Below are 14,579 nucleotides of genomic sequence, written 5' to 3'. Positions count from 1 at the left end.
TTTTATATATGTTTGCTGTTTACTGTAAAGCTTTTAAAGCTAATGTTTGTGTAATTGTTTTTAGTTATGTTGAAACATTCAGTGTATGTTGGAAAATATTATACTAAAGAAAAACTAACATTTTGTTGCAGTAATATATTCTTAAAAATTAATAGAATAATTTTCTGTGTTTTTGTTGAATTGCCAAAAAAAAAAAAAAAATAATAATAATAATAATAATAATAAATATTGTAGGGCCTTCTTTTCCTCTCTTCTAAGATTCTGCATGCATGAGCCAGATTTTTCAGGTATTTTAGCCTTTAATCTGGCCTGGAAATTGTTATAATAAAAAAAATAAAATAATAATAATTATGATTTTAAGTTTTAAATTGGTTGAGATCTGCGCTCATTAGTCATTGTATGCAATAGTGGCAATTCTTTAGGAAAAGTGGAAAAAATCTAACTTTCAGTAAAGACATAAATATTCACCACATGTAAATGAATATCACCATAAATCGTATATTAAAATGTAGTGAAAAATATTAGTAATTAATATAAAAAGTGTATGTGTTTCAGTGACTAAGCTTTTTATAATATTAGTAACATTTCTTTTTATTTTTTTTGTGGTAGTTGTGAGGTAGACAAGCTTGTGTGTTTTGGGTCATTGTTTTGTTGCATGGCCCAGCTGCACTTCAGCTTTCAGACAGATGACCTGAGAGTCACAAAACTGGGTCTATATCCTTTTTGTTTTTTTTATACTTATAAAATAATTATTTTATACTTATAAAATAATCTTGTTTTTTCTTGGTGAACGTTGGTTAAGCATCTAAGTAGTGGGGTACACTTTAGTATTATTATTATTATTATTATAATTAGATGGCTACATAATGTTTACACATTATTTGTTTATTAACTGTGTGAAAAGACTCAAATTTGAGTGACTTTTTCTGAATCATACAATGAATAGGCTTACTTGTAGTGCCATGTCATGATGGTGGTGCATTGAAAATAAAGAAGGGGTTACCTGATACACAATTATTAGCACTGTGAGAATTGAACAGCAGTATAACCTATGAAAAACCTCTTTAATCTTCTGCATTTAATATGTTATTCATGTTTAATAACATAGAGACCTTTCTAGGAGGCATTGGCCTATTCCTACAATAGCATTGCTATGCATATGCCAACATAGCATTATAGCAGCCATATTACAGTGAATTTAGTTATAGAAAAACTGATTATTAGCTGGTTTGTTCTAGGCTGTGCTGTGGCTGGTCAGAGAGAGACCGGCCCAGACTAGCATTCCAGCTCTTCCCATGGCAGTAGGTTGACTGGGAATGTATCCACGAGTTCATTTTTAGCGCTGGCCTTGGGTCACTATGAGTCTGCCTGGCAACACTTTATAATCACTCTGTCTCTTGCGCTTATTCAATCCAGAAAACTGAACTTGCTGCATCATCTTTTTGTTTTCTGATGAACGCCCATTCAATCATGTTCTGTCTCTCCTTTGTTTCAGGTACAGGTGGCCCCACCACATGGAGAAGGTAGGCAAGGTGTGGAGCAACCTGAAGAGGGGATGTCAGTCTCTGCTCCACCCAGATGGAGGTTCCCGTGGGGAACAAGTTCAACAGCAGACTCAGCAAGATACATTTTGCCAGAGTGTGGACCAGCCCGAGCGAGAGGCCCAGCCACCACAATCACCAGCCAGCCCTTCCTCTCGCAGCCGGTCAGCTCTCCCTCTGGTCTCCCGGAGGGTCAATGGGAGCGCTGGAAGGCGGCACCATAACTGTGTGGCTGATGTTCCTCAGATATTGGAGATAACAGTAGAGCAGGACACAGAGGATGGACGTGTCCCTCTGGGTACCCGCAGAGACTCTTATTCGCGTCACGCTCCCTGGAGTGGCAAGAAGAGGCACTCGTGCTCCACCAAGGCACAAAGCTCCTTGGAGACCACCGAACGACGCAGTGGCCGTTCTCGCCGTAGGCATGGAACAAGCGGCATTAGCAGGGAAGAGCTTGAACCAGGAGCGCCGCGCTCCCTGCGCCAGCAGTTCCATGACACTATGGGCCTGTGCCTACCTCTCCGCTCTTCGTCGCGCAATGCCCAGGTTCGACCACCTAAACGCAAGATACAGATCACCGAGCTCATGCTGGAGACGTGCCCCTTCCCACCTGGCTCAGACCTTGCCCGCAAATGGCACCTTATCAAACAACATACAACGCCTGTTGCCTCCACAGCAGTGGACTGTTCTACAGAAGGTCCTGATGCCGCTCGTGGATCTCCGGAGGACGAGGAAGAGCGCCTGCGCGAGCGACGAAGACTCAGTATAGAAGAGGGCGTGGACCCACCACCTGATGCCCAGATTCACACAGTAGAGGCCATTACAGCTCCCCTGGCCTCCATCTACAAGCTAGGACCTAAACTGGCCCCCGGGATGGGGGAGACCGTCGGCGAGAGCCGGGGAGCCACGGCGGCTGACTGTGACTCCGAAGACGATGACTCTACCACCCTTTGCTTGCAGGCTCGTCGACCCAAGCAGCGGCACGTCTCAACGGAGAGCCACTTGGGCAGTAAGCAAGCAGGGCTGTGGAAGGTGCACACACAGATCGACTACATCCACTGCCTGGTGCCTGACCTGCTGCAGATCACAGCACTGCCGTGCTACTGGGGGGTGATGGACCGCTACGAGGCTGAGGCGCTGCTGGACGGCCGGCCTGAGGGCACCTTCCTACTGCGCGATTCGGCGCAAGAAGACTACCTGTTTTCTGTAAGCTTCCGTCGCTACGGCCGCTCACTACACGCGCGCATCGAGCAGTGGAATCACAACTTCAGCTTCGACGCCCACGACCCCTGCGTGTTCCACGCGGCCACGGTGACGGCGTTGTTGGAGCACTACAAAGACCCCAGTGCCTGCATGTTCTTCGAGCCCCTGCTCACCTCGCCTCTTCACCGGACCTTTCCATTCGGACTGCAGAGCCTGGCCAGGGCCACCATCTGCCGCGGGACCACCTACGACGGCATTGCGGCGCTGCCTCTGCCGCAGGCACTGCAAGACTATCTCAGGGAGTATCACTACAAGCAGAGGGTGCGAGTGCGCTGGCTGGAGCGAGAGCCGCTCAAGGCTAAGTGAGATGAAGCTGACCTTGAGCTCGACTCGGCTCGGCTCCTGCTAGACTTATCAAGGTGTGGGAAGGGGGTTACACTGTGTACCGAGCAGCAGCAGGGGTTAAGGGGCTCTCCCAGAAGAGTGAGCAGTCCGTTCAGCACTTTGCAGAGTTGGGGGGATTCTATTGTGTATTGAGTTTTTTATTGCGGGAAAAGGCTTGAAAGGGGTGAAAAGGTGCATACGTGGGGCGAGGGAGCAAAAGGGGCCTGAATCCGAACACAATATAATAATAATAAGCTTTTGTCGTTTTATTCTTTTTGTTTATGTCTTTGTTTATTAACCAACACCAACAATTACATATAGCTATAGGTTATAGAGCTGAAGTGGCTCTCCGGTAGACAAATCACTCTTCATCTTCTCTTCATCGGCTTCTTTCTGGACTTGACTTAAGTAGACTGAAGGAGTTGTTGGGGGGAGCCTGGCTTTAGGTTTAATTCGCCCACCTCCAGGCTCTTTTGGGGTGGAGGGGGTTCTCATTGCTAGACTGGGTACATGGTTTTACTCCCCCCCTCCCCCCCTTCCCCCTCTTCTTCTTCCCACTGGTTGGTTCACACACTTTCACACACTAATGTACAGTACAATTGTGCAGCCGTTAATCGTCAGCCGTCACCTTCCTACTTTCTTCAGGATGCATTGCAAAAAATGCTTTTGTTGTCTTTTTTCTAAGGTCATATCGTAGGGTGTTGGGAGGGGCTGAGCTGTGATCAAGCTGTTACGTTCGTTTACCCATAATCCTTTGCTTTCAAAGTGCTCTGTCAGTGTTTCCCCAAGATGTAGCAGGTGTTGAAGCAGGCTTGAAGAGCCGGAAACAGAAAGGGGGATTGACCCTGTTCACAGAGAACAACACAAAGAAAGAAAGAAAGAAAGAAAGAAAGAAAGAAAGAGAGAGAAAGAGATGGAGAGATCCATGAAATGTGCATTTTATTTTAGTACTATGTGTCCAGACAGCCATTGGAAGACCCCTGTAGGAAGGCCCCCAATGTCTGCAGAAGGGCTCTGTGACATTCTGCTTCTTTTTCACTTCCAGGAAGTGACAAAAATGGACGGTGATGCATAATGTGGCTACAGTGTTGATTTGTGTCATGTGATGCGAGTGCACCTGGTTTTCGAGAAAAAGGAATGAAAGAAAATAAGAAACATACTTTACGCTTGAGCTCTCTGTTGCTGTCAGTATGTTTTGTAATCATCGATTCCTACCACTAATTGCACAGGCAGTGGGGATGATGATGCTAATCGTGTGTTGTCTGTTTTTTGTATTGTGAATGGACTGTCGGTGCCGTGGGAGCGAGGCACTGATGAAGGGCACTTTAACTCAACTGTGCTTATTTTAGTGGGAGCAGCAGCGGAGGAAATGTGTGTATGTACGTATAATCGTAGCGCTGTCATGCAAAAACCTTGGATCTCCAAGATGGCAACCTTGCAGGACTTAACTTTTTAAGTCGAAATCTGTGGTGTGTTTTTGCGATATCACGATACGTTGCCCACAATAATAATGATCTCATGATATTGTGATTTTTTTGGTACTTGATATATATCGCAAGACAATTCTCTACATTAATTCATCTTTGTTATTGACTAGGATAAAATGCGTATAAATAAGCAAATACCAGGATTTCACAGAATTTGGCAACCAACCAATACTCTTAACTGAAGGTTTACTCTATTCATTTGATTTACTGCCGCCACATAGAGCAATGAAGCAGCAACTTAAATCAAGTTGTGGGCAAGTTTTTGGGAGTTAAATCTATGTTTTCTATGTATCGATAATGTATTGCCAATGAAGTTGATACTTTATCCCACCTCTAGCTGTTATACAATTTGAATCCTGGATCTCGCTGCTTACCATCAGCAGCCGGAGTCCGAGAGAGAGCACAATTGGCTATGCTCTTTCTGGGTGGGTACAGTATGTGGTGCTCTCTCATCTCATTAATCATTACTAGTGTTTTTTGTTTGTCTGCATAGGAGTCTAAAAGCTGATTTATCAGAGCTGGGGATCTGGCACTTTCCTCAGACTGTTTTGGGTACCTGTTGATGCTGCATTCATAGCAACAGTGCTAAAGTACCGCATGCTAAAGGAGGCGTGTGTGCTAGCATTTGCCCACCTGGTTGAGCTGGGGGAATTAGCATTTATATGGTGAGTTCCTATAAAAAAGGGGATTGGGTAACTAGATATTAGAAAATTAGATACAAGAGATGCAAGTTTTAGCATGACAGCGATGAGATTATTTTATATATTAGAAACCCTACAACACTGGGACCATTGTTGTTAGACATATAAACACATTCATATACAGACACACACTCACACACACACACACACACACCCATATTCATATATTCATACACACATATTATAGGGCTTACATATACATACCCAGACTCTCTAAGCTCACTTTTACCTTGTTTGATCCACATTGCACTAGACTGACAGGACTGGCGACTGTGTCTCCGTGTGCACGAAGCTTGCTAAGTCGTTAAGTGGTTACGGTTAAATGGGAGTTATTGAAATGCTTGTAAGTAATGTGCAAGTTAGGCTATAAATTCATATTCCTGCATTATTGCTATGCCTCATCCTCAAAAGCTAAGATCAGTTCCTGCTCTCCTGAGTGCTAATCAATAACGTCTGAACGTAGTTAACATGCTGGCTGGCAGAGGGAGGATGCTATTTTAAGCAAAGACGCACTTCAAATTCTCTACAGATGTAGATCCAGCAGTGCAGTATATTTTATTAACCCTAATTAATCCAATTTTCCATGCATTTACATCTGATGTTAAAATACAGACCATAGCAGATCTATGCATCAGTAGCGTCAGATTAGAGCTGGGCAATATGGCAAAAATATTTTGTTCGCTTGTGGTGAGAACATGATCCGGACTCGGCCCGACCCAGCTATCAAATATATTTCGTTTTAATTGAGCTAAAGAGCATGGTATGTGCAGCGTTCACTACTGTGAAAACGCTCTTTTATACCGAGCAAATTAAGTTCTAATTCAGAAATCCTTACAATCAAGCTGATATGTTTATAATAAAGTAAAATATTTGCTCTATTCAATTTATCATACATTCTTTATTCCAGTGCCCCATGTTATGGCTTTATTTCCCCTCAAACATGCAAGTATATACTAGTATTTTAATTAACATCACTAATATAAATATAATTGAATTTTACATTTGTTAACATTTTCTTGTATTTACATAAAAAGAATCCGCTATAAAAATGGCGTCTTAAAAGGAAAGTGTGATTTATTGCAGTTAATCACAGAATATTGTCATACTGTGTGATTAAGTTTTACATTTTTTTTTTCATCAATTGTCACCACTAATCAAGATACAATAAAATATCGCTATATTGCCCAGCTCTACAACAGATCTTAAAAAAAAAAACTCTGGTACAATCCCGCACTGTACAGAGAATTTATTTCAAATTGACCTGTTTTTCATCCCATTTTTAATAGGAGTAATTACACACTTTGTAATGAAATGTAAACACTAATGGTATCCACATTATGCTTGAAAAAGTATATTGTCAATCATATTTTAAAGAAATATATATATGGTAATATTGCCTAGCTCTACTGTAAGTTATCAGATTTTGCATAATACATGCTTTTTTCATTATGATCACAGTGACCTAACCATTCTAAAAGTGAACAGCATGGTATTGATATTGTGACACTGTTTGATTGGGGTGGTGCTGTGGGGCAGGATGGGTCTCACCTGAGAAGTACAGTGGTCTTTTGATCAGGCTCAGCTGTCCCTCTCACTGCCTGCCTATAAAGGTGTTATACTTAGTTTGGCTCCAGTCGAAACACTTTTATTAAACCTGGCGTGTGTGTGTGCGTGTGTGTGCGCGTGTGCGTGTGTGTGTGTGCGCGTGTGTGTGTGCGTGTGCGTGTGCGTGTGTGTGTGCGTGTGTGTGTGCGTGTGTGTGTGCGCGTGCGCGTGTGTGCGTGTGTAGACGGTAGGGTGGGTAACGGGACGTGTCCACTTGCTCTTTTCTTATTTCTTGAATCTTATTTTAATCTAAATCTGAAAATGCAGAAACTGTTATCAGCTTCTCATCTATGGAGCTTAAAAGGTGTGGCTTAATGGAATATACTTGAAATATGTAATGGTTTAATTCATAAATTGATTAATGAATGGCATTTTGTGTTTTGAAATTGTGATGAAATTTGCTCTTGGGGGGAAAAAACTTAGGACAAATAGAATCTTTTGATTCTTTATAATGAAAAAAAGAAGTACATCTGTACATTATAATCTTTTGTAAATAGATGTGAATTCATGGATCTGATTTTTCCCCAAGTAATCCCAAGGTATTTATAAATGCGATGTGTTATTTGTTTTTGAAAAAATGTTTTAAAATAACAATTTTCAGTTTTTAAAAATGTTCAAATCCCAACTTTTATAAAAATGTTTTTTTTTTATCATGAAAATTAATTATGTTCAATTTTTCTTTTTTTAATAGCAATTTTTTTACCTCCTGTTCAAAAGGCAGAAACTGCATTTGTACAGTTTATGAACTAAAATAGAGTAAAGTTTATTAAAGGTCAGGTCCTTTTTTATTTAAATATACAAAAAATGTCATATATTAAGCTCCATACAATTCGTTGACTTAAAACAGCAAGTGGACACGTTCCGAACTGTGATAATAGGGTGTGTGTGTGTATGTGTATATGTGTGTATAGACTTCCTGAAATGGCTCCTCCCTCTTCTGTCCTTTGTTACTAAAGAGATGTACTGGATGAACATATATTAGAGATACAGATTTTAAAATTAATTAGCTATTTTGTATTATATTAGTAATCCTAACGAAAGGCAATAAGTCATTGCCTTCGGGTTTTTAGTGAACATGATGATCCCGGGAGAAGTGGGAGAGAATCAGATAGGAAAGCTGAGAAAAAACATGAAAAAATCACCAGAAATGCGAAAAGTAACAGTAAAAATGGGTGATTGTGTCATAAATGTGTATTAGAGGAAGTGTAATGTATTTAAAGTGACCAAAGGTTCTGGTTTTGACTGGAGCAGATCCAGATCAATCCGCTGACCCAGAGATGAAGAACGTTCTCTGAGCGAAAAACGTTAAGATTTACAGGTGAAACATTTCAAAGATACAGAGGGGCCGGCTTTGAGATCCTACAAAGGTGCTGATTGGCTCTCTGTGGTGCGACGTTTATTTCAAAAGTGCCTTTTCCCTTTCGAATGATCTAATGATCTTTAATCTAGCGATTTCTCCCTGCAGAAATTTCAGCGTTTAGCCTCCAGGGTTCTGGTGCGCTTCAGACAACTTGCAGTCGAGTGAGATGTCCTGTTAGATAGTAGGAAGTTTTAAATAGATTTATATATATGTATGTATGTATGGAAGTTATGTATGTAAACATAATAATAAATGTAGTAGTGTGTGTGTATGTAGATAGGTATGTGTGCTAAAAGGAGGTGTTGAAAATGTTAATGATGATGATGATGATGATGATGATGATGCCGTTAGGATTGGTATTGGTGTAAGAAAATAAGAATACAAAGAAAAGGCTTGTAACTAGGGCTGGACAATATGGTAATATGAAAATTTGCACAATACATTATATTTATCATCATATTTTCACATGCAAATAGGCCCGTCATGATGATTACATTTATTTTGCAATTTATTATGTCTGTTTAGTTTTAAATCAGTGCATATATTGTATTTATGCTTCATTTATTTTGAATGCTTTATATTATTTCAATACAGCTCTGGAAAACAAATGAGACCACTTAAAAATTATTTATTTTTTATTTTTTTTTATAACCAAATTGAAAACCTCTGGAATATAATCAAGAGGAAGATGCACGATCACAAGCCATCAAACCAAGCTGAACTGCTTGAATGTTTGCTCCAGGAGTAAAGGCATAAAGTTATCCAAAAGCAGTGTGTAAAAATGGTGGAGGAGAACATGCCAAGATGCATGAAAATTAAATGAAAATTCAGTCCAGTAGCTAAATTAATAATTAAAATTACCTTGAATTGCATTAATATGCTATAATATAGATATGATATAAATGTAAAGCCATTGATATTATGATCATTATATTAGTTGCATAATATGATCATAAAATCACACTAATATTGATTTTGTAATTCACTTTTGGATAATATATAAAGAAACATTTTGATTATCATGACAGACCTACTGTACATGCAGACAAAGTGCATTAGTAGCAGCAGAATCTTAAAAAAAACCTCAAAATAATAGTTATTTAAATACAGTGATGTTTAAAATATTGTCATATTGTCCAGCTCCACTTCTAACTCAGCCCTTATATTTTAGCACCCAATATGTTTTAGATTAGCCTTTTTTCTAATATTGATCACCCCCACCTGCTCACTGTTTTAAGGTACCTTTTTTTATTTTTTATAATGTATAAATGGTTGTAGTTACAGGCCACCTGGTGTATGATTTAGTATAATTCTAACCACCTTCCTGCACACAAAGCGAAGCAGCAAGGACAGTTCTATTATCTGACATTAATTGTCAGAAGAGTTCATGCAGTGTAATCTACGCGATTGAACAAAACAGCAGCGCTTCACGTGAAGTTTCGGTTTCATCCTACAGCCAGAATCACAGGAGGTGATAAAGTAGTTCAGACTGACAGCTGAGCGTATCACAGAGAATTTACTATTTAAACTTTGTTTTTAATCTGTTAATTATCCTTTGATGCTTTAGCTGCGTTCTAGTTCAGCCATTTCATTAGAAACAGTGAGCGATTGTGACACAAGCCTTCTAATATTTTTGTAACAAAGACATCAGTCCAAATATTTCATATACAAATATACAGCTCTGGGAAAAATTTAAGAGACCAATTCAGTTTCTGGATCAGCTTCTCTGATTTTGCTATTTATAGGTTTATGTTTAAGTAAAATGAACATCGTTGTTGTTTTATTCTATAAACTGCGGACATTTCTCCCAAATTCCAAATAATATTGTCATTTAGAGCATTTATTTGCAGAAAATGAAAAATGTCTAAAACAGCAAAAAAAGATTCAGAGCTTTCAGACCTTAAATAATGCAAAAAAATCATACAATTTTAAGAGTAGGAATAAATATTTGGTGTTTTTTTAATCACAGTTTTTTAATGCATTTTGGTATGTTCTCCTCCACCAGTCTTACACACTGCTTTTGGATAACTTTACGCCTTTACTCCTGGTGCAAAAATTCAAGCAGTTCAGTTTGGTTTGATGGCTTATGATCATCCATCTTCTTTATTTTTTAAAATCAAAGAAACTCATACATTTTAAGTGGTCTCTTATTTATTTTTATTTTTTTCCATGTTTTTTTTTTTAACAGAGCTGTATATTTAAAGGGCTGGGAGGTTATGATGTATGATGTATATATATGTATCAGATGTCAGTACCACATCTTGGTCAGATTTAAGATTTAATCTGCCCAACAGATGTGACAATGTGACGTATGATAAAGTCCAAATCAGAGTAGAAAAAGTCAGATTCAGTGTGTTCTTGTTCAAATCTGTGTCACTTATGATGCATACAATCAGATTAGATTAGGGAGACTTTCGGCTGCTGTGTGTGAACACAACTCAAGTGACCTACAGTGGGCCTAATGTTCATGCTGATGTTGATGCTGATTTTAGGAGGCCAGTTGTTTACTTGATGATTCTGAATCGTATGTAAAATGATTTTTTTTCTCCTGGTCGGCAAGCACGGGGGGAACCCTAGCAGGAATTTTTAGTTTTGTTTTATTAAAGGATTATTATATTATTATAATATGCTTTGATATGACAATACGCTCATTGTCGCCATTGCAGTTAATCACAATGTAAGGGAAATTCTTACAAGCCATTTCATGAGGAAGGTTGCACACACTTTTACCATAGGAGAGACTGTTTGTTTCTTTGTTTGTTTGATTGATCGTTTCTTTGTTTCCCGTTCAATGTTCTCTGGCATGAATTCTGTACACATAGCATAGGGTCGAGTATAGCAAGCTTAGGCAGAAAAAAAGTGAATTAAAACGATTTTTCTGGTTGTCTGACTGACTTTTTGTTTGAATTCTGTGTATTTACATTAGGAAAAAATAAAAATACAAAAAAATAAGCTGCAATGGATCGTGAACATCACAATGGTTACAACTCTGTCACTTTAATGCTGTATATGCACATTTAGTGGAGGGGAGGGGAGGGCATCATGGGTGGGGGTGAGGATGCGGATGGGGCGGGGCCTGGGTACCACAGCGCCATTGGGACAGCACTTGGATGGACCCTCCAATATATGACTTTTGTACCTCCCACCCATCCCACCAACCTGCCCCCACCTTATGGATTAAACTGCCGAAAAAAAAAAAAGCCCCTCAAAGCACGTGCCCAGAGAACCAGCGTGGGCCGTCTTGAACTACGAGTAGATCACTCACTCTCTTTCTCACCATCTTTTGATTTGCGTCATTTTTACAGTTCATTTTTGTTTGTTTTTACACTGCCCAAGGTTTGTACTGTACAGTGTAATCACTCACCCCTTTCTCTATCTCTTTAATCTCTCTCTCTCTCTCTCTTTATTTCTATTATGCTCGCTCTCTCTTTCTCTGTATATCTATCTTATGTACAGTTTTAACGGTCCTCACTTCAGGCTATGTTACTAAGTTGCTCTGTTGTATTATTTTGTTTGACTTTGGGTTACAGTATGCTGTTGGGGGGCAGAGGGGAAGTGTTCCTCGGCCTCCAGTAGCTGTCACTCTCGGTGCTCTTCGCTTATATGCTTCATTGTCTTAATATTCAAAATAACAAATAAATAATTAAAACAGTCATCTGTCGTCCTGAGCTTCTTTATAATTCTGTTTTATTTATATATATATATATATATATATATTTTTTTTTACATTATAAATGAAAACTAAAGTGATCCAGACTATGAAGGAACACATAAGGATGTAGTACCTTAAGTGTTAAACAAGCCAAATACTCTGTGAAGAAGCATTTAGGTCAGGGGTGTCCAAACTTTTTTTGTTGGGGGCCAGAAGGAGAAATATATTTGAAGTCACAGCCCACAGACTCTGTAATAAAACAAATAATGAAATATACCAATTTAAATAATACATTTTTCCCTGATTATTTCATTTACACACCATTTTACTTGACTTACTATCTTTATCTTTGACAGTGTTGTGTAAACTAAGATTTTTCAAATTGATGTTTAATTTCATGATGTCTCTTAATATTAAACTCCTTAATTACGCAACTTTTAGACCCTTGCGCTAGAAATTCGCACCCTCTCCGCTTTTAGACTCTTTGGCCCGTTTTTCTGCGCTAGAAATGCGCACCCTCTCCGCTTTTAGACTCTTTGCCCCGTTTTTCTGCGCTAGAAATGCGCACCCTCTCCGCTTTTAGACTCTTTGCCCCGTTTTTCTGCGCTAGAAATGCGCACCCTCTCCGCTTTTAGACTCTTTGGCCCGTTTCTGACACCTAGCGTTCAAACTTTGAATCTCACATTATAAAAACCTGCTTCACAGCGGGCCAACTTTCATTCTATTTCTAAAATACCGCTCCAAAAAAGGAAACGGGCTGCAAATGGCCCGCGGGTCGTAGTTTGGACACCCCTGATTTAGGTGCTCTTATCTGGGGTGCTGTTAACTTGCTCTGATAAACTTAACCCGTGCAACAGAGGTACTCTTGGTCTTCTTGTCCTGATCAGTGCCAGTTTCCTCGTTCAATGTTTTTTTGTGACTGCACTTAATGATTCTTTCATAGTTTTTGAAATGTTTCATATTTACTGACCTTCATTCCTTAAAGTCATTTTTGTCTTTACTTAGTTAAGTAGTTCTTGCTTCTCATAATATAGATTAGAAGATTACTCAAATAGAGCTATTCACTATATACCAACTGATGCTCTCAAACACATTAAGAAGACAAGAAATTAAAAGTAATTAACTCTTGAGTTCAGCACAGCTGTTAACTGAAAGCCTGAATTTCAGTTTCAAAGCTGACTGTGAAAATCCAGCTCCAAAGATGTGCAAAGCTGTCTAATCTAAGCAAGAGGTGCTACTTTGAAGAATCTAAAATATAAAACAAATAATTATTTCCATGTTTTTTCTTCATAGATTGGATCACTTTATTATTAATCTACAATGCAGAACATTTTTAAATAAAAAAACACAAAATTTAAGGTAATTACAAACTTTTGACTGTTTCTGTATATGCAATACTTATACTTTTCATACTAGAGCTGGTATTTGTCTAAATATATAAATTTACAACAGCTGAAATGTCCTGGAAAAAATGGACCTTGAAAGTGCTTTGAATTGAACTGAAATTTACTTTTAACTCAGAAATACTGTTTTTTTTTATTTAAACATTTAATTTAGACTGCTGCTTTAAATATAATGAAATGTAATTTTACTTTGTTACAAAAATATAAATTAAATTAATTTAATGTATAAATCGGGAGATCGCTGGTTCAAATCCCGGTTGTGCAGCTTGCTATCAGCTGCTGGAGCCCTGAGAGAGCACAATTGGCCTTGCTTTTTCTCTGGGTGGGTAGATGGCACTCTTTTCACTTATCACTCCTAGGGTGATGTCAGCGCAAGGCGTCTGTGAGCCGATGTATCAGAACCGATTCGCTGAGTTTTCAACGAGAGCGTTGTGATGCTACTCGGCAATAGTGCATCAGCAGCAGTTGGAAAAGAGGTGGCGTTTGACTTCAAATGAGACGTGTGCTAGTCTTCACCCTCCTTGTGTTGTAACATCACTAGTGATGGGAGATATGCAGCTGAATAGGTGAGAAAATGTCCTAAAACTTTAGGGTTTGATTTACAGATTTCATGACCTGCGACAGTTAACATGTGTTGTGTCACTGTAAACACCACCAGCACCACCTGAGCAGCTACAGCAGCAGTGCAATCCCTGCGTGACCCCGTCTACCCTGTTCCTCATCCTGACGAGAAGAAGAAGCAGCAGCAGCACAGAGTCTAGACTGAAGCCTCCAGCAGCGAGAGCCTGGGGATTAGAGCGTGGCCTGGACCCAGGTTGGCTCAGGTCTCCCCATTTTACTGTGTGCTGCTTTGAAGTCGGGTATAAATAGAAAGTGGGTTATGGGTTTCAAGTGATCTGCTAGAGGCCTCTGAATAATTGAAGCGTAGCATTGACAGAGGAGGGAAAAGGAAGAGCAGAAGCTGGAGGGAGCAGGAATGAGACTGGAAAAAAAAACCTGCTGAAGAATCTGTAGTCTTTCGGAATGACCTGCAAAATTGGAAATAGAACAGCAGTTTAATCAACCGTACAGTCAGGCCACGGAGTTAAAGGAACAGCTAAGTATGAAAAGGCAGGTGTTTAAGATGTAGGCAATATTATGTAACATTTACACTTGGGTCTCAACTGCTCCTAATAACAGAAAAACAAGAGTTTCCAAGGTGTCAGTAATCATACGTTTCTATGAGCCGTTTGGATGCTCTTAT

General features: G+C 39.4%; 1 protein-coding gene across 1 annotated transcript in view; it reads left to right on the top strand.

Annotated features, from left to right (window-relative positions):
• Nucleotides 1–11,936, top strand: part of socs5a (suppressor of cytokine signaling 5a) — a 29,463-nt gene extending 17,527 nt beyond the window's left edge. Inside the window, exon 2 of the mRNA XM_007230970.4 lies at nucleotides 1,496–11,936. Within this exon, the coding sequence (XP_007231032.3) occupies nucleotides 1,515–3,110 (1,596 nt within the window). The 5' untranslated portion in view covers nucleotides 1,496–1,514 and the 3' untranslated portion in view covers nucleotides 3,111–11,936. The remainder of the gene's footprint in view (nucleotides 1–1,495) is intronic.
• The last annotated feature ends 2,643 nt before the right edge of the window (nucleotides 11,937–14,579 follow it).

The sequence above is a fragment of the Astyanax mexicanus genome, chromosome 15 (genome assembly GCF_023375975.1).
Source record: "Astyanax mexicanus isolate ESR-SI-001 chromosome 15, AstMex3_surface, whole genome shotgun sequence".
Taxonomy (NCBI): domain Eukaryota; kingdom Metazoa; phylum Chordata; class Actinopteri; order Characiformes; family Acestrorhamphidae; genus Astyanax; species Astyanax mexicanus.
Note: the sequence above shows the minus strand (reverse complement) of the source record. Positions and strands in the feature narration are given on the sequence as shown.